The sequence below is a fragment of the Oculina patagonica genome, chromosome 5, assembly GCF_052425735.1.
Source record: "Oculina patagonica isolate OP01 chromosome 5, crgOcupat, whole genome shotgun sequence".
Taxonomy (NCBI): domain Eukaryota; kingdom Metazoa; phylum Cnidaria; class Anthozoa; order Scleractinia; family Oculinidae; genus Oculina; species Oculina patagonica.
Window position 1 is genome coordinate 23,620,036 of NC_135762.1, and position 20,445 is coordinate 23,640,480.

Genomic DNA, 20,445 nt, shown 5'->3' on the forward strand with positions numbered 1-20,445 from the left:
AGTACAAGATTCACTTAAGGCCAAAATGTTACTTGATCGGGCCTTGTGAACATTTTCTCAATAATGTTTTAAGACTGCTTTGTTTTTGTTGTATTTTGCACCTGAAAACTTCATCCAAAATTTTCTCGAAAACGCTCTCATAAAAATTCTTTAAATTTTGCAGACCTTGAGAAAACTATGTCAAGTCCAAGATCTAGAAGCCTTTTTTCAAAATTATCCCTCTATTACAAGAAAATCGGTCTAGTGTAAAATGGGTGGTGACGTCATCATGTTGCTATGGTTACTCCGATTTTGATGAAACTTATCTCATTCAAAACTTTCATCTTTCTTTAGTACAGCTGTACTGATCGATTTTCAGTTGGATTGTTTACGGTGACATAAAAGTTGCTCAAAGTCAGGGCTCAAAATAATTTTTGGATACTGACTGGTCTTGTTGACCGGCCAAATCAATTTTTGCTCGGTCATGTCTCGTTTTTGACCGGTCAAAATATTGAGTATTTACTTTGAAACAATAGCCTATTCTGCCAAAAATTTCACCTCATAAGCTTTAATGTTTTGATCGCTAAAAATGTCATTTTATTATGTTCGCTTTTTGAACTTCCATTTCTTCTGCATTCTACTCTACATAAAATAAAATGCTCAGTAGCCGTAGTGTTATGTTACTCTGCATAGTTTTACATTAGTTAACGACTTACGGGTGGAGGCGATCTTGGTTGTAAGCACTTTACTGGTTTTTATTACCGAACACTAAATAGTACAATATGCCCATGCTACAAGTGAGATAACTTTGCCTTTGCTCGGACTCGTTGTTCATAGAGCTACCTATAAGATGCCCTCTTTTAAAAGTTCTCTTTCTTCAAGACTGCCAAGAGATTAACGAGAAAGCCGTGTACGTGACCGGTCAAAATGACCGCCGAATCAAACTTTTGTCTGGACAAATCGTCATTTTGGTCGGACATTGTCCGTTGACCGGCCGTTATTTTGAGCCCTGCTCAAAGTTGAAAGGTACCATCACTCAAAAATCCGATCGAGCCACCTTAAGTAGGTATGTGAAAGGTGAAGCCTACCCATAATATTAACTTTGTTGAGTATATATTATAGTAATAAATTTTAATAATAAAATAAAAAAATGTTCTTACCTTCAAGACTTTCTCAAATTGATCAAGAGGGTGAGCTCCCTTTTTTGAGACAGTTCTCATTGCAATACTTATTCCAGCGCAATTCACTGCTACATTAAGACGACCAAACTTTTCATTAGCCAGCTTGATAGCTTGCTGAACATCAGCTTCTGATGTAACCTGAAAGACATAAATTACGTCACTGTGTTGTAAATATTTCTTTTTTTTTTTCAAGAAATATCAGCTACTACAATATTTATAGCTCCTGGGGGGGTTTCTTGGAAAAGTTTGAGTGGGATGCTTCACTGGGGTCTAGGAACCCATACTCCATCTCAGACAGACTAGCTACCCCATCTCGGACTAGAGGGTTAAAATGTACACCCCATCTCAGACCGGAAGTGAGGGGCTGTTTTTATTTTTATTTTCTCCACCATACAATAAACATCTGCTAAGACTAAGATCAGCAGAAATACATAAATTTGACCTTAGTTTTCCCCACTCAGTGCCCATCTCAGACTTAAGGCCTGTTTACATGGAGGGAAAATACCTTCGTAGAAGGGTTACGGTTTTAGGAGGGTTACCGCAGAGTCCAGGGCACACCCCCATCTCCACCCTTACCCACACCCCAGTCCCAGCCCCATCCCTGCCTAGTGGGCTGCCTTCCGTCGGCTGATCACTGGCTTAAAGGTAGAATGACCAGGATAAATCTATCAAGACAATATTTCCCGGGATCCTTACCATTATGAAAGAGAACGCGTTTATTGGTTCTAAAAGTACGATGAAATTTAGTCAAATAAGCTTAATGGAAAATTACACAACTTACGTCAGTTGGCGCGAAACAACAATTTTCTCCAAGTTCCTTAGCAACATTTTCTCCATCACTTGAAGGAAGATCAGCTATAACTACTCTTGCTCCATTTTTTGCAAGTCTTTGAGCAGTTGCTCGGCCTAAACCAGAAGCACCGCCAGTCACAATACAAACCGCCTTCTGTAGAGCGGCCGCCATATTGGTTCTCACACGTGTATTGAGCCCGCCAATTTGCGTGACAAGCTAGTCAGCGGTACAAATGAAAGAAGTAACGAATCTCGCAAAATTCATTCACGCGAAACTTCGCGCGAAACCTTTTTTCGTTGCTCGCAGTTAAGCATTTGCGTACAAATTCTTCGTGTTTCCAAATATGGTACTTAGCAAAATGAAAATTCAGGCGCTGTGCGCGCGCGTTACACGTTTCAATCCTTATGGGTTTCTCAAAAATAATACGACTTTTTTAATTTTCACAAACATGTTTCGACGGTACATCCGTCATCGTCAGTGTGACGGTTATGAAAGGTTACAGTGATTTAAAACGTGCCTGTTACAAATCATACGTTACATTGAAATTAAAAAGAAGCGCGCGCGCGTGCAGTTTTAGTTAATTCCGTTAACTTCGAAATTTATCTAGCGTATTGCTTTCCAACGCAATGTAACGTATGATTTGTAACAGGCACGTTTTAAATCACTGTAAACTTTCATAACCGTCACACTGACGATGACGGATGTACCGTCGAAACATGTTTGTGAAAATTAAAAAAGTCGTATTATTTTGGAAAATTTCTACATTTTTGCTGCTGTCTCGACCTTATGGGTTTCTGCTGTAACTAGATTAGTCGTTGACTTATTTCCAGGGATTGATAAATAAGAGCCGAAGACCCAATTCTAAAAAAAATGGATGGGTTAACAAATAGGCTCTTACCGAAAGTGCTCGTAAAAAAAGCATTAAATGCTAAAAGAAGTGCTCGTTTTTTGCCAAAAAAAGGGCTAAAATAATGCTAATTTTTTTAAAAAGTGCTCGTGGGTAACATAAAAATGCTCACTTTTTCCCGACATAGAATATAACATTTTTCAGATTTTCAGTTACATTTTTCAACAATAAAATGTAACGATCAATGTTTGATGTCAGAGTACGCTCTCGAGCTATCTCTGCCTTGGCTGGCTGACTTCCATTGTTCCTCGATGACAACGTGGATGACGTCATCTTGGAACGAGTGTGATGGAATGGGTTTCGAGAAGGCAACCACTGACGTATCAAACCTATTCCCCAGGCCTCCACGGCTCCTCTGACTAAAATGAGGGCTAATGCATCTTTGAACGCCATAAATAATGTCAGATTGTGCTTTTTAACACAAAAATAGACAAATAGTCAGTTGAAAATCCAAAATAATGCTAGCAATGCTTTTTGGGATAAAATGTAAAAAAAAATGCTCGCGAAGCCAAATAATGCCAAAAAAGTGCTAGCACTTTCGGTAAGAGCCTATTAACAAATATACTCTTTAGCTATTCAGTAATGTCAGAAATAAAGCTCTTCTCTCTAAACTAATTTATAATTAGTTTTTGATATTAAATAAATATTAATTTGTTTCAATATTTTTGTAGCAAAAATTGATTCTGCTCTTTTAATCTTCTTTTTCGTGGTACGAAAACATACTTTGGCGTTTCTTTGCCTATACTTTTTGTCATTATCATAAATGAGCTCTTTAATTGCACCAAAATATGTTATTTTGAATATCATCAAAATATCAGGCAAATTTTCCTTCTTCTGATAAATGCAACAGGTCCCCAGCTAGGAGATAGTATTGTTCTCAAATTAAAGCTAATACTGAACAACGAAGGAAATAGTTTACAATAAGTATGGAGCATTGATTTAATATTTTGCTTGGGAATGAGGGGATCAGAGCCTTTACAAAAGGCATATTTTAACTTCCAATAGGTATTCTAAAACCCGCCTCCGCCTATTATTCATTCATTCATTCATTCATTCATTCATTCATTCATTTATTCATTCAATTCTTCACACTTCCATTATTTTTCGTTCTTAATTCCATTCGTTCTTTCTTTCGTTTCGTTTTTTGGTTACGTTTATTCACTCCTTCATGTATTTATTTACTTCATATTTACTCGTTTATTAGTCCATTTAGCAGTGAAAACTTAGTTCGGAATTCTTTTTTCCTTTCTTTTTCCTCATTTTCATTAAAATGTGTCCCGTGCTATTTCTAAATTGATGTTTGATGTGACGGGACAAGGAAAAAACCAACAGCGAAATATCACGCGTGTCAAAACAAATGTTTTTCGGAATCGCACTGAAAAACTTTTCTGTACTGATGTATCACGATAAGACCCGTGAAGTGTCTCTGAATTAACCTGCGATCAGCCTTTCTCTTTTCCGCAGTGGAGGGAGGAAGAAAAAAAGGAAGGTTCATTTTTCCGTTAACCCTTCCGCCGCGAGAAAAATAACGCCTGATCGCAGGTTATCTCTGAACTGTTATTACATGCGTACGCGGGTGTGCCAATCAAAGACACGTTACGGTCTATGTATTACTACGTCATCAGCTTGGAATGTTTCTGCTCGAATTCTCGCGAGGCAAGAATTGCGCGCGCGATAAGAGGCGTCTCTGTGCTCTGGCTGATATTTAATCCATTTCCTCTGTTACTCCAACAGCGTCATCCTCCTTTCCTTGCATGCTCGAACTCCCCTCGTCTGTCTCACGTTTTAACGCCTCCTTTCTCTCTAACTCAGAGCCACTTGATCGCGACTCGCGTTGCAAACACAGAGGAATTGCCGACTGTCTTCGTGGATCACGCTTTCTCCGAAATCTACCACTTCCACCCCTGTCATCACGGAGGTTAGCATTCTCCTTGCTCAGCATTTGCTCTCGCTCCAGTTTCTTCAATTTTGTCATCAGCTAAAAAGGAATACAGAAATTATGTCGTGAATTTTAAGAAGTATTGGTTAAATCACGTGTTAAGAAATTTCGTAAAAAATATTCACATGCTAAAGTAATCACGTGCTATTCACGTGCTGCTAACATTTCCTTCTTAATTCTTTTTCGTATTCCTATTGGCAAATGCCAAGAGGTTTCGAATTTGCGTCGACAAGTGAAAAGTATGTAAGTTAAAAGAGCAAAGGGAGGGGAGATTGATTTGAACGTATAAAACTGGAAGGAACTTAAGTTAATGTGTATTTCGTTTTTTAGAACAAAAAAATTGCACTATTTCGACACTCGTTTTGTTTATGTGAAAGGCCACGATTTCAGATAAATCGATCAGTTGTGTAGTGTTTGTAATACCCAAAAGCTTGAAATAAAAAGAATTCTACATTAGCAACGGAAATGTTATCCTTACATGTAAAGCACATGTTTTTACAATGGCACCCTCGATTTAGAATTAAATTTAGATTTGGCCCCATTTTGATTGATTATCAGCCCTCTACTCTTAAGGTGGCTGGTAATAGTTTAGATATTCCCGTCTTTGGCGTTCTATTGCTGCTACACCTGTAATGTTGAAGTATAACTTTCAGAACATCCTTGTAAGGGTTTTACTAATAAACAAATTGGAGTCACTGTGACGAAAAAATTCGTTGCCATGGCAACAACAAAAGTGGTCAAAGATACCATATTTTTGACCGTTTAAGGGCAATTACTCTAAAACTAGACGGTAAAAGTTTTTGTTTTTCAAATATTTTTGTTTAAAAGACAAAAGAAACGATCTGACAACTTTTTAAAATATTCTGTCAGAAATTTTCAGAGCCACCTTAAATTTATGCAAAAATAACGTAACTCCAAATCCCTTTGACAGATTTCTTCAAAAATGTTTATTTGATCAGTTGGATAAAAATATGTAAAAACCAAAAACTTTCACCGAGTAGTTTTTGAGTTAGCAGCCTCGAAAGGTCCAAAATAGCGTATCTTTAACCTCATATGGCGTTGTCATGGAAACAGATTTTGACGTTACCATAACCTCAAATTTTTCATTGGTAAATCTTGTTTACATTTGTGTAAAAAGATTTTTCTAAACGTTATTGATATAGCTGTGATAGAATACCAAAGACAGGCATATTTAGTTCTCACTAAACTATTGAGAGCCAGCTTAACCTGTTTTACCTTTTATGTATTTATGGTGTATGTTTAGAGACTTAAGTTGTTCATTTAACGACTGTTACTTATTGTTATGTTTAGAAAGATTACTACGTGGTTTTTTTTCATGTACTTAAAAAAATTTTGACGCAAAATCCCTTCAAAATGTAAGCCTAACCATTTATGAAACGACGATAAATTTCTTACGATTTTACGCTTACTTCAAATATTATTTCTTGAAAACTAAGTTAACTGAGGGCGTATTATCGGTATTTTACGGTCAGGATGTACTCTATATAATATATGATTTTATTTTATTTTTAATATTAATACTATTTTATTTCTTTTCTTCTTCGTTTTTCTGTCTCGGAGAAATTAACTATACAGCTACTCTTGTAAATCCGAGGTGAAATAAATGTGATATGAGATGTGTGAAGGAAATATCGAGGAAATAATTCTCGTACCATTGGCATATCCATCCTCGTCAGCCCGCATTGACAACTTGGAGTCCGCCTGTTACGAGTTTAGCACAAAACGGCATGTTAGAAAATTATTTCCATGATTGGTATAATACAAGAATGTCAGTTTAAAGAACTTAACTAAGGTAAACGCATTTCGCAAATTGCGGCCGTTCCGAGAGAAGATTGCAAATTTCATTTGCGAGTTATTAATAACACGGATTCCAAACTTAGTTTTTTTATTATCTGCTTAACTTTTTCCGCAAGAATAAGGTGCTTTTCTTGTTGCTGATTTGATTTGTATGATAACTTCTTCGAACAAAAAAAAAGCAATTTTCGCGAACAGCGCAATACTTGGCGGCATTCGATATAAACGTGTCCATGTGACGTGCTTTGATAAACTGATTCCGAGGGTGAAAATAAAAAATGTTCTACTGCGTATAACTCTTATTAAAGCTAGTATCACAACTATAACAAAATTCTCGAAATGTATTGTTTCTTAACACGACCCATTTAGTTTAGTGTCCAATAAGAAGGTGTGTGCCAATAATAAAGTTCGCGCGCTGCGGATGCGCGCGCTCTTATTCAGTTCCTTCTCATATTGTTCTTTGAGCTGAACAATCCTATTCCTAAAACCTTTCAGAAACGTTTTTTTTCTTCGAATTTTAACAGAGGTCATAAATTGTTAAAGGGCTTTCCTTTTGTCTAAATGTTTCTCCGAATTTTTTTATAGTTACAATTAGCGTCGTTCAATTCTCTGTAATTATAGTCGTGTTGATCACTTGTATGATTACAGACCGAATTGGACGCCACTCAGTCCTATTATATTAACCAGACCGGTTAAGCATGGATTATCCGTAGACCTCGTTTTCCTTCTGACCTCACGAAAGCGCAAAAAGGCGGTTCCGGCAAAGACAGCATTCGGGAGAGAAAGCGATTTAGATTTTATTTTTTAAATTTATCAGAGTAGTTTATTTGCAATTAGAACAGTTTTCATTTGGTTGTCGAAAGTTATTCGCATTTTCTTTGGTTTTGAATTGCTATGCTAAGTGATTTGTTTAAAATTCTCGCACCACTTTCTCAGCCAATAAGAGGTAAAACCAAAACCAATCGTGATTCCCTCGCGCACGTTTTCCCGCGCTTTGCGCCGGCTGCATGTAACTACTTCGAGTTTCTGATTGGTTCACTGGATTATGTGTGCGGTTTGTGATTGGCCACAGTGATTGCTTTGGTTTTGGTTTTACGACACTCAATTGAAAACCGCTCTATTAAGTAATGAAGCTTTTTTCTGAGGACGAAAAACTTCTTTTTGTTGAAAGTTAAGGTTTTACCTCTTCGACTTCCTTCTCCGCTCGTTCAAGCTTGACACGATTTTGCAGGGTGTCCATTGATTGACAATACGGCGTGCCTTGTGACAAGCCACTGGCTCTTGTTCCACGCTTCAGTGGATTACCATCTGGATCTTTGTATATTTGGATAACCTGGCGAAAGGCCAACAGTAAATAAGTGGTTTTACCCAGCAATATCAGTTGTTTTGTTGAGTGTAATTCGTGTGTAGTCTTAAAGTAGACTAGGTAGTCCGGCCTGGAATATCACACTACAAATAAGGACGGTAAAAGGGGGGAGGGGTCCAGATCACGTTTCACGGATCACGAAGCAGTCAGTTCACGTTTTTATCACCACATAATTGGTGGTAAGGACCATAACATCTTACTGGACGGCTAACCGTAATCTCATTTCTCGATTCACAAATCTTGCCTTACGATCACGTATCACGAGGGAACAAAGTCATTTCACATTTTGCGGAAAAAATATTATTTATTCGTGGCTCACAAAAACCCCAACAGGAACAACTACGATATTTACTGGATACTGATTGTTCGGCATGTAGCGTTATCCACCCTTAAAACAACAGAATCCTATCCTAACACCGCAGGCTTAAAGGGACAGTGTCACGGATTTTAGCCAAACTTAGGCATCGGAAATGACCTTTAAATTTGTTTAAGTATATAAAATAGCCTCTAAAAACAGTGAAGGAATATTTAAATAACACACCAAATGCAAAAGGAGGTACCGATGGCCAAAATTGTCGAAGATTGAAACGGATTTCGATATGGGTTTTTGAAATATGGACCGGCGGATCAGTTTTCAAAGTTAATCATGTCTGCTTGTAACTTTAAATTATAACGCCCGGGAGACACATTTGGCTGCAATGAAGCTATGGTTTTGTTATTTACAATCATAGAATTAATTTATTTGCAAACATCTAGTTTCATAGCGAAAATTTGACAAAATTAAATATCATAATATTAACTTAGCCGTGACACAGTCCCTTTAATAAATTAATTACAGGCTTCGTCATTTTCATGGTCTATACTCTTATCGACCAAAGCTCTCGACCAATAAGCGCGCTTGAATTTTCGCAGTTATTATATAAATTCCTATTTAAAATAGTTATCCGATTCAAAAGTCTTTACCTTAGGCACAAACAGAATCCCAAGCGTCAGCGTAGTGCAAAACAAGATGACCGCACAGATGAGAGAAAAGCTGACTGTTGGATGGCTCTTGGTAAAGAAGGACACAGGGACACCAACGGCGCAAAGCAGAACCACATTATACACGCTGATGCCGATCAGACGAGAATCATTCAGTGCTGGAATGGAAACCTTGCGGGTTTCAAAAGCAAGGAATAATCCAAAGATGAGCAAAAGACTGTGGAAGGTGTAAAACACGATTATCCACGCAGTGAAATGAGGGCCGACACACTCCTCACGGTAGAGAACTGTCTTGTGATCACGGTCCTCGGAAATCTGTTAATAGAAATCAAACATAACTGTGAGGGAGCTTAGGAGCAGTTAAGGCTTCTTTTTAGTCAAATTTCCCCCCGTCCATGTTTACAATGAACATTCTCTTTAAATTTGAATTCACCATTTAGAGAACATTTTAGCGAGTAAAGTTCTAAGTGAGCCGGAGAACTGATGGAAAAGCGGAGGGACGAATGAACGAACGAACGAACGAACGAACGAACGAACGAACGAACAAAAGCCCAAGGCAAAGAACGTACAAGTGAGCGAGTGAGTTTTTGCACGGGTCTTATTTTCGTAAGTAGAACATAATGATCTGTCGTCAATTTGTCGAGACAATGCTACGTAAATATAATGTAAAGGTTCGTAGGCTTCGACTCTTGTAGAAGACTTTTTCTACAAACTGAAATATTAGTGAATGAAACTGCCCTTTTCAATTTTCTATAGTACTAGCCTTATATTTTTTAAATTCTTTTTGTTTCTTGTTTCTTACCGTCTGAGCTCCGTCAGGCTGGATAACTTTTCTGCTGGGTGGGTGTAGAGTCATCCAAATCACCAACAACAGCACGTCAACAAACACTAACGCTCCTAACAAGCGGAACAAGTCGGAATCACGAACCACCTGTAGGGGAGGGGGTGAGATGACATTAGTATAATCTAATACAGCGACCACAGTACCCAGAGCCTCGTTCCCCTTGAACAGCGGTCAGGAAACGAGCGACCCTGGAAAGTTCTGATTGGAAATCTGAAAATATTGCGGTTGAATAGCGCATGCCTTGGTGTTTTGCTTCCGACCGTTTTTATTGATTTGAAAACCAATCAAAATCAAAACTGTAACGGAACTTTCGAGAGTCGCTCGTTTCGTCACGCTTGCGCAGTAAGGAAAGAAGACTCAAGGAAACTCAAGGTACGGAGTACGAGTTTGGGGTGACGCATGCGCACTTTTTGTGTTGGTCATTGACCTGGTGGCCTTTGATCAGGCTCTTTTCAGATGACGCGTGAAAGCCAATCGTTTAAAGAGAAAACTGTTTTATTTTACCTTTCTAATTTTCCTGATGTTGGTGAAAATTTGATGAACACGCCAAGTCTTGGAGAACATCGCTCCAAATCCTACAGTAAAACCCAGCGACAGCAAACAAAACCGCGCCTGTGAGGAGAATGAAATTACTTTGTGAGAAAAATGTTAATCTCACTACTAACTTGTTTAATAAGAGAAACCTGCGAAGCAAGGTCTTCTCGAATTATTGAAGGCTCGGCAGTGGTTATTTTCTTCACTTTGACAACCCAAAAGGAATACGCGTCTTACACGGACACGCCCTCTCTTTTCCGCAGAGGCTCCCGAGAGGATCCACGTGCAAAAATACTACAGCAGCCTTAACGGAGGAGAGAGTGAACAGACACCCCCGAGAGGATACCTCCCATTTGCCGAGTCCACCGTTTATCAGACAGTTTCGGAAAGTGGACACAAGTGGCCAATTAGTAAATAAACCCCTTTAGGTGGCAGTGTATTGGAGGATAATCCCCGGGGCTGAAAGATGTTAACCGAGAAGCGAAGACGAAAGACGCAGACAATCCGGTGAACCAATCAAAACTCAAAGCAAATACATGTAGCCAAAAAGAAGCGCAGGAAAACGTGTGTGAGTGCCCAGTGAGTAAGGATTGGTTTTGGTTTTACTTTAAATTGGTCGAAAAAGTGCCGCGAGATTTTTAGACCAATCATTAATCGTAGTAATGAACAAACCAAAGCAAACGCGAATTATTCCGGACACTCAAGTAAAACCCGCAATATATACTCACTCTACAAACATAGTTGTAGCTGAGTGGTGAAAGCCGGCCATCCAATCCATACATAAATACAGTGGAGTACATCATGATACCACCAAGAAGAATTACGTTATTGAGGTTCGGACTTGACAGCTTTATGTACCTGCATGTAATAAAAAAAACTCGTCAATAAAGATCCAAGAAGAGTTAGTATTTTATAGGCTTCCTTCCTGTGATGTTTTAACTTCTTTTTGCCATTAATTTTTAACGATAAAAATGAAAATATCCCACCAGAATTTAACCTCATAATTGTTGAAAAAATCCATCGAGTTTCATGCGCTGTACAAACACTGCCCAACAAACGCCCTTAATGCGCGTCAAAATACTTATTGTTTTATTATTTAAGGTGTGGTCAAAGGTGGGTTAAAAACCACCTTTTCACACTCTTGATAACCTTTCTAAGAGTATCGTGTCAAAGTATATCAGTTACACCTTAACGTTGTAGTTTGTAACTACTAAAAAGTTAATCAAAGTTTAATTGACTCAAGGCACTAACCTTTTCAATCTAAAGCGCAAGTTAAATCCCAGAAAGAACAGCGCCAATGCGATCCCGAGAAAGCTGAGTACACTTGTTAATATAACCAGCCATAGTGGCACCTGTACGAACTTTGTAACGGTGATAGTTTTGTCGAGAGGAACTTTACCATCTGTGAATAAAATAGCAAAAAGTTAACTAAGTAATTGGCATTACTGCTTTACTGGGACGTGCGGTGAACTTATATGGTTAGCGTGCTGGACTCCGGATCGAGCGGTCCGGGTTCGAGCCCTAGTCGAGGTCACTGTATTGTGTTCTCTGGCAAGGCACTTTTAAAACTCTCACACTCCCGTCTTTCCATCCAGGTGTATAAATGGGTACCGGCGAGTTAAATGCTGGCGGGGGGGGGGGGGGGGTAACCCTGCGATGGACTAGCATTTCATCCAAGGGGGTCCAAATACTCCTCGTTGCTTCATGCTACACAAAAACCGGAGATACACTTCGGCGTAGTCTCGAACGCGGACAAAGGGGAAAGAAATTAAGGCATTTTTAGCTGTACCTGGCCACAAGTTTCCCTTTCCAACAAGCCGTAGCTCTTTTACAAGTGCATCGTAGTAACCAACTGGTACAGCGTGGCCATCTGCGAACAAAAATACCGTATTCATCAACCGTGAATCGAGAGCTATATTTTGTTCTAAATAACACACTATACGGGAAACGCTCTTTTTAGCCTATTGGGGTTGAGAGGGGGTCAAGCTTGCGCATCATGTAGGGAACGACTCAAGAAAGCGCATGAGCAATCACGAGTACTTTGAACGTTGTCACGTCACCATGACGTAGTGAGCATACGATATGTCGCTTAGCAACGCCTTTGCCGAGAACTGCAGACTCAATGGACAGAGAAACTGAGTTCCAACCGACAAAGTGTCCCCGGCCAAAAAGACGTTTCTGTCAAACGTTGGTATAAGTACCTGGGTGTTGTTGAAGGATTTCCACCATGCCATCATATCGATCACCATCAGAAAAGAACGCCACTTCTCCCTAAGTTGGGAAATAAATGCAATTTTAAAACAGAAAACGCCGAAGAGGTCTTAAACCTTTTGTAAAAAAAACAGATGCAAAAAGAACTACAATCAACACTGTCACGGGGATTTTAATACTTTTCGGTAAAAAGTACTAAAATGGAGATATAAAGTAAATTGCTGTTGAGGAAGAAGGGAGCCATAATAACTTTTAGGTGTTTTTTCCAGTCCACAAGGACAAAACTTGAAAAAATCACCGTGACTTTTTCAAGTTGAAATCTAAAGTTTCTGATTGCATCGCAATAATATCACTGGTTTATCGCTTCAGTAGACTTGCATGGTGATTTTTAACAAAATTGGAGCACTATTCGTAGTTTCCATATGTTTTTAAGCTCTTGGGTTTTTGAAGTGAAACTGGTGACATTGTCCCTTTAAGGCACTGTTGCGTCTCGTTGGCAAAAGGCGGGAAACAGGGCGCGGAGGCTCGATGGTTAGGCGCGAAACACGAAGTGAAACAGTCCCACAACTCGACGTGGATACAAGGCCTGCTGAACGAGCGAAAACTTTTATGACTTTCATTTTAACATAAAGAAGCTCAAATTCGATGAATGCGTGAGATTCCGAGAGTGACAACAGAAAGAACAATAGCAAATGAAACCAAAAAACAGTTCGACCTACCGTAACCCCAAGGAAGTGAATATCTTGAATTGTCTGGACAAATAGTTTTGTCATCTCTGTTTTGTTCTGATAAAAGTCTTGTAAATGAAGTCCCATAGCTTCCAGTTTAGGAATGGACTTATTCAACGAGGCAGCTACCGTCCACAGAGCGTCATAAGTGTATGCTGTAATTTTGGGAGCTGATGATAAGTTCAGCTTCTTCAATGCCTCCTTGTATTGTTTGTAAAATTGCGTGGTTGTCTACAGAGAGAAAAAGAAAGGAAAAGCACTGTTAAAGAAATCTGGTCAAATTTATCTCATTTTTACAGTGTTATAGCAGTCAAGTGACATGGTTGCTACAAACATCAGTTTTCAAAATTCCCTGGCTTTTCTCTGATAAAAATAAAACGTTTCCTGACCGACAAATGAAAAATGTCAGGTATAGTAGCCGCCTCCAGCCTCCGCTTGAAACGAAAAACAATGCTGAGATCACATTGACCTAAATGTTTCTTCCAGTCTTCTATCTATTGTATTAGCTAAGGTGTTCTTATTTTAATTTTTCTGGACTTTTCTTCTAAATGTCAATTTTTTTTACTTAAAATAAAATTTCCTGACATTTGTCAAGCGAAAGGTGTGGTCACAAATGTAATAAATATTTCACATACAGGCACAAATGTGAACAGTAAATATCATTAAAACTTGTAATGTTGTCGGTCAACGTTGCTTTACATCTTCACAACACTTATACTGGAGAGCTTGTCTAAATGGACAAATTAGTCATTAGAGCAGTTTTCACTTGAGTGTCGAAAGTAAATTGCGTTTTTTTGGTTTGTTTTTTCGCTTTGTTGGTTAAAAATCTCGCGCCCTTTTCACCAATAGGGGAAAACCAAAACCCGTGCCCCCCCCCCCCCCCTTTCCCCCCCCTCCTTTTTTTTTTTTTTTTCCTTTTCTCCTTTTTGCCCATTTTTTTTTTTTCTTTTTTTCACCCCATATAAGGTCGTTTTAATCATTAGATGCTTCAAATGTTCCAGGAAGGCCAAAAAAACACCACATATGAATCAATTAATATTTCATTTAACTTTATTGAGATATTCACACATAGATGCGTTTAGATAATGTAATTTTTAGAGCTTTATTCATAAGCCTCATAAATTTTGATATATTTCTTTTGTTCGTCTTATGTCAGCAATTGTTATAACCTACGAACACTTAGGGTGGCTTGCCTGTGGTTTCATTAGAAGAACAGTTGTCAATAAAAATACTTCATCACCATTCAACAATGTCGAGGAATTTTAAGAAGTCTATTTACCCGGTGACAGTCATTTTAGCATGAAACCCAACTTCAACAGCAGAAGTTACAATGCGTCTCTACTAACTTTGTTATCGTGATAGCAAATCTTGGCCATTCATTTCGTTTGTTGATGTATTTACGATATACTCGAACTAAACTCTAGCCATGGTTAAATGAAAGCCCGGGGGGGGGGGGCATTCAAAACAGTTTTTACGGGGAGGCTCCGCCCCGAACTCTGACCCCTTACCCTTTTATATACCATTTTTGACAGAAATGTACCCCTTTCGTATACCTTTTACTGAAAAAGGATACCCCTTTCATATACCTAAAAGACATGGCATAGACTTAGAACAGGACGTTTCTTGTCATTTTCACTAGCGCTAAATACATTAAAATAATACAGCCGTAATTGCGTCTGTTCGAAATTTTTAATTAAAGGTCTTTTTAAATACCTAAATGACAGATTTCCATACCCTTTCGCATACCAAAACTTCTAAAATCCCTACCCTTTCATATACCTTAAGCCTGAAAAAGGTACCCCTCGGGCGGAGCCTCCCGTATAGGCCATTATAGGGAGTACCCCCCGGGGGCCGGGGGGAATGAAAGCCAGTCTACGCTGTCTGCCCATTTCTTGAATAAATCCCAGCTATGGCAAATCGACCATACTCCAATATATCCAGGCTTGGTACCATCTAGGGGACTTTATTGCCTAATTACTTTATGTGAAGGTTTGAATGCATTTCCATTTGAATATGTTACTGGTTGAGAGCAGTGCTTTATCTGACGGAACCAATGGTTATCAACCGAACCAATGACTAATTTGTCCATTTAGACAAGCTCTCCAATATAAGTGTTGTGTAGATGTAAAGTGATAGTGACTGACAACATAATTTCAATGACAGGTGCCGTTCACATTTGAGCCTAGGTGTGAAATATTTATTACATTTGTGCCCAAACCCTATTACACTTGTGACTTTATTACATTTGTGACCGAATGTTATTACACTTGTGACTTTATTACATTTGTGACCGAATGTTATTACACTTGTGACTTTATTACATTTGTGACCAGTTATTACACTTGTGCCTTCAACAACATTTCCCTGACCTTCACGAGTTTTAGTTTTCCCTGATCATTTCCTGACCTGCTGCAACCATAAGGCCATCCCAATAAAATGTTTCGTTTCCCACGCCCCGTCTCTTGTCATGGTGGGTCGGCGGCGGGAAAAAAAAAAAAAAGAATGAACACTTGAAGGGTTCTGGTTCAGAAGGGCCGGGCTGCTAAGAAAGAAAGATGATACAAAAGTCAACTGAAAATTGTTTTTCTTGTTGTTCCTTAACAGTCTTTAAATAACGTAGTATCGATGTTTTTTAAATAAAGACATCACATCTACCAGTTTTGTTATAAAACAAGATCGTGTGCTTGTAAATGAAGTACTTGCTTCTTTGACTAGTGTATCTGGGTTTTTTTTACTTTTCGAAAAAAATGGGTCGGTCGGGCGATGGGAAACGAAACATTTTATTGGGATGGCCTAAGTGGAATATTGTAAATAGCCATAGTTTTTTAGCATTTTCTTTTATTTTAACTCTTTTTTGTTATGTCCCCGTATTAGTGGGGGCGTTTTCCCCAGCTAGGTGGTTTATTTCTATCTATCTATCTATTTAAGTTCCATCATTTCCCTTTGCTAAAGAGAAAGCGCAGCAGGCAGTTTTCGGCTTGAAAAACTATCGACTTGCAGTAGGCGCGATAGACAAAAGGTACTAATTGAGCCAAGGTAACGTTAGCAGGAAGTGGCGTTGAAATTTTACATTTGAGCACAGTATGATTTAAACATTCAGGTGGTTCTATTCCGGATGTGCACGTGACCGCCAAAAACACCAATCATTTTGCGACTGTACAGTTCGTCCAAAAAATTGAAGAAGAATATTTCTCCTTTTTGTGGTGAATACGCAGATACTTACCAGCCCTGAAAGTGTTTTGTTCTTTGCTCCTTTCTTGTCCTCGCTCACGAAGATCTGATTGTTAAATATGAAAGTGTACGCGACAGCCTTTTTCATTTCCTCTTTTGTGCAACGCAGAGTAGGATCTGGGACCGACCACCAGTTGTCGGAGTAAGTGCCAATCAAAATCCAGACGTAACGCGCTCCAAACAGGTCTGACTTGTATGCCTGAAAATGAAACTTTTCAGTCAATCTTGACGGGAAAACGTTAAACAAAAGTATCAGGTGATATTCCGCGCGATTTCGACGATAATTGTTAGGTATTCGGAATGTGACAGAATATTAAGGGACGACTGTTGTGAAATAGATAAATTATAAAGTGAAGAAATAATTTAAACAGTTGCAAAAAGGCTGGAAACAATTTAGGGCTTTAACAAGATTTGAATTCGCAACCTCCGCGTTACTGGTATAATGTTCTACAGGCTGAGGTATGAAGTCACAAAGGGAGAAAACCAAATTGTGAGTTTGTATTTTGCCGTCAAATAATTGTCAAGTGATTAACGAATGATATTATAAAAAGGAATTGCAAAAACTAAAGCGAATAAGAAAGTGAAGAAATAGTGGTCCTGAAAACATAAACGTCTGTTGCAAAGAAAGTATATCAGTTACTCGTTTCCTGGTTTATATTGTACATGTAGTACCTGACAGAACACGTGTCTCGCCTTGGCCTCATAAAATGTTCCGACAATGATTCTTGCGTCATTTCGCTGCAAAAAAGAGATTAAAACGAAATTTAAAAAATAATACATTCCCAATTGAAAGGAAAACGTTTTTCGAAGGTACTCTTCACAACTGTAGGAGATGCAATGAGCTTGCACGTCTGAGCGAGAGGTCCTGTTTTAAATCTAACTCAGGTCTCTGTGTTGTGCTCTTGGGCAAGGCACTTATCTTCCACAGAATGGGCAGCTGCCTCTCACTGATTTGCTTCATGCCACATAGACATGAGTTTAAAAGTACTGTTTTTTGAAGTACTTATAGCTTCACAAAGACTCATATTCTACGTAATCTAACTTAATATCATGACAATCAGACACGCAGAACTGAGCCTACAAACGTACGTACCGCAAGTGTTTTCATGTGAAGATCAATGTGCTGCCCGGTGATTTCCTCAGACTGAAGAACTGTTCGATTTATTTCCTTCAGTTCTCTTATCACTTGACTATTGGATTGCGACGCCTTCAAGAAAAAGTACAGAGAACTGATGTAAGTATCTTTTAAACACGAATGCGCTGAGCATTAAATAGTACTAAGTTACCAAAACACAGAGAAAACGTTCTTCTACATAAGACAAGTAATGACAGATTGGGTAGGTTGTGCAAATCTATTGTAAATAAAAAATAATAATAAAAAATAATCTTTATTTAGACACGGTTTGGTTTAAAGCTTGGAGTTTTTGGAGCCGTGTATTTCCAATCGAACTGGAATTTGGAAGTGTTAATTTTTGTGGAGTGAGGAAAACTGGAGAACTCGGAGAAAAACCCTCGAAGCAAGGATGAGAGCCAACGACAAACCCACATATGACGCTGGGTCCAGGATACAAACCAAGGCCGCATTGATAGAAGGCAAGCGCTCTCACCACTGCGCCATCCCTGCTTCCCAATAGATCTTGATCTTAATGATAATGATAATGATAATGCATTTATATAGCGCATTTTCCATACGTTCAAATGCGCTTTACACACCAGACCACAACACCGGGAGCTTCGTGCCCTACTCTTTGCGAATAGTGTGTGGGTTCTTTAACGTCCCCTGTTACAAGACTGAAGATACAGGAGACGAGACCTACGGTTTATCGTCCTTTTCCGAGAAGACTAGAATGTCTAACCATTTGCAGATGTAATTACAAAGGCAGCACATTCTCCTCAGTTATTTTAAGACCCTGAGTGTTGGTCCGGTCTGGGGTTCGAACCCACGACCTCCCGCACAGCAGTCCGGCGCTGCTACCTTGCTATCTTCCTCTAACCATTCAGAAGAAAACATAACTTGTTTTATGACCGCATTTTAAACCTCGTCGATGATGAATTTATGCTAAATTCAGGAGAGACCCTGTATAAGAAACTCCAGACCGTAACATTATACGGAGAAGTAGGGTGACAGTTTCCGGATGAAGGTCATATCATGGAGACGAACGGAGTGTTAAAACCCTTGCAAACAAAAAATTAAATTAACAAATTTATAAGAGTTTCCTTTTCAACTCACTAGATCACTGCTTGTTTTCTCAAACATGGTGGCAATCCTCTCCCAACCAAAATGTTTTATCCACGCGACTCGTGCCAGGTTACGCGCAGACTCAGAAGGTAGCGCACGGAACAGTGTGGGAAACTTCTCCCGGTTTGATAGTGCCAGCGATCTCGAGGCGTAGGATATCTGGAACGGGTGTTCAGTTTGATTATAAAATGGCACACAAAATACCACTTACAAAAACACGCTGAATAGCATACCAAATGACTTACTGACTGGCTGGCTGGCTGACTGACCGGCTGACTGGCTGGCTGGCTGGCTGGCTGGCTGGCTGGCTGGCTGGCTGGCTGGCTGGCTGGCTGGCTGACTGACTGACTGACTGACTGACTGACTGACTGACTGACTGACTGACTGACTGACTGACTGACTGACTGACTGACTGACTGACTGACTGACAAACTGACTGACTGGCCGACTGGCCGACCGACTTCCTCACATTCATTCATTCATTCGTTCATTTATTGATAAGATATAACAAACCTGTGCTAAATTCCGGTATGCTGACATCTCCGCTAAAATTTCCGTGACGTCGGAACATGCAGCTCCAAACACCATTAAATTATTTGGTTGTTCTGATAGTAAATCCATGAACATGTTGGCAGTGAAGGCCGGATCACACTGTTGAGAGTATAAAACATAACCAGCGCAAAACAACATCAAATAGTTTCGTTGAATCTCTGGGAAATTTGTACTCAAAAATAATTAATATTTAATTTGAAAACTGTCAGTATTTAATAGTAAAATTCTTAACTCAAAAGTAAAAAGGAAACCTTTATTTCACAACCATAATTCCATAACGTGTTGCCATTGGCTTAACAGCTCAGTTTATTGAATACTTGTTCCGTTATTGCGTTTTATTGTTCAAATACGGTGATCTTGGCAACTTCGCGTAGTGACTGGTTTAAAAAACTCGCGCCACTTTCTTTAAAACCAATGGGAAGAAACGTGATTCACTCACACACGTTTTCCTGCACTTTACGAAGGCTTTACGAAGTTTTGATTGGTTCACTGGATTGTCTGTGTCCTTTGTGATTGGTCAGAGTGATAACTTTAGATTTGGTTTTACGAAAACAGCCCTATCTATCTTTTATCACTTTTTCTACTCCGAAATTTATATCTACCTTTACATACCTTTGAGTCCTTGACAATCATTTTCAGCTCATAATCTCGCAATATGTCAGATTTGTTCACGTGATCTAGTGCCAGTTCTGCCGCTGCCAAAAGTGCCCGCCCTGGTACCGAGGCTTTGTTGGGACTCAAAGGGAAGAAGCCGCCAATGTAAACCGGTGTCCGCTGGGAAGGTCGAGTTAAGCCCACCAATAGCAGGGTAATTAAAGGCAACAGCAGCTTCATCTGACCACTTTGTCAGGAGGAATATCTTCCTTGCTCCGGATTGACTGTTCGTTCAAAACACACATTGCATAAGTAAACTTGATTACTAGTCTACAGTGAACCGATAGTGAGAAAAGGCAAAAGAGCTGGATCTCTGACCAACATTTTATTTCTCATTACCATATCAATGGCTTGTCAGGCAGACAGGTGAATAGAAAATGATAAAGGATTTTGTCTTGGTTTGCCACTAAATTCCTAGTACTAACATTGAAATAAATGTAAGGGAATAGGCTAGGAGAATTAATTTTTCGACATTATTCAGTCCTAATTAA

The 20,445-nt window shown here is 39.1% G+C and overlaps 2 protein-coding genes across 2 annotated transcripts in view; both read right to left on the reverse strand.

Moving 5' to 3' along the window:
• Positions 1–2,131, reverse strand: part of LOC144653398 (3-hydroxyacyl-CoA dehydrogenase type-2-like) — a 7,797-nt gene extending 5,666 nt beyond the window's left edge. The window contains exons 1-2 of the mRNA XM_078513383.1: positions 1,942–2,131; positions 1,140–1,298 (exon numbers count right to left, since the gene is read on the reverse strand). Coding sequence (XP_078369509.1) covers positions 1,140–1,298; positions 1,942–2,124 — 342 coding nt within the window. The 5' untranslated portion in view covers positions 2,125–2,131. The remainder of the gene's footprint in view (positions 1–1,139; positions 1,299–1,941) is intronic.
• Positions 2,132–3,808: 1,677 nt separating this feature from the next.
• Positions 3,809–20,158, reverse strand: LOC144653389 (gamma-aminobutyric acid type B receptor subunit 2-like). Its single transcript, XM_078513371.1, has 17 exons — positions 19,913–20,158; positions 19,262–19,399; positions 18,740–18,907; positions 17,603–17,716; positions 17,182–17,247; positions 16,502–16,708; positions 13,270–13,509; positions 12,541–12,610; positions 12,129–12,209; positions 11,591–11,741; positions 11,068–11,197; positions 10,310–10,417; positions 9,764–9,892; positions 8,944–9,276; positions 7,798–7,947; positions 6,473–6,521; positions 3,809–4,838 (listed from the first exon to the last, which is right to left on the reverse strand). Exons 1-17 carry the CDS (start codon positions 20,132–20,134, stop codon positions 4,780–4,782), a joined length of 2,415 nt encoding a protein of 804 aa, XP_078369497.1. The 5' UTR covers positions 20,135–20,158; the 3' UTR covers positions 3,809–4,779.
• Positions 20,159–20,445: the final 287 nt, after the last annotated feature.

What these genes read in the sequence shown, in the direction of transcription:
- LOC144653389 (XM_078513371.1), bottom strand. Translation starts at nt 20,134, where the DNA reads ATGAAGCTGCTGTTGCCTTTAATTACCCTGCTATTGGTGGGCTTAACT. An exon ending in TTCACTTCCTTGGGGTTACG is followed by an intron (nt 12,611 to 13,269) that starts GTAGGTCGAACT and finishes TTCCCAACTTAG; the next exon opens with GGAGAAGTGGCGTTCTTTTC. An exon ending in ACATCAGGAAAATTAGAAAG is followed by an intron (nt 9,893 to 10,309) that starts GTAAAATAAAAC and finishes CCTCCCCTACAG; the next exon opens with GTGGTTCGTGATTCCGACTT.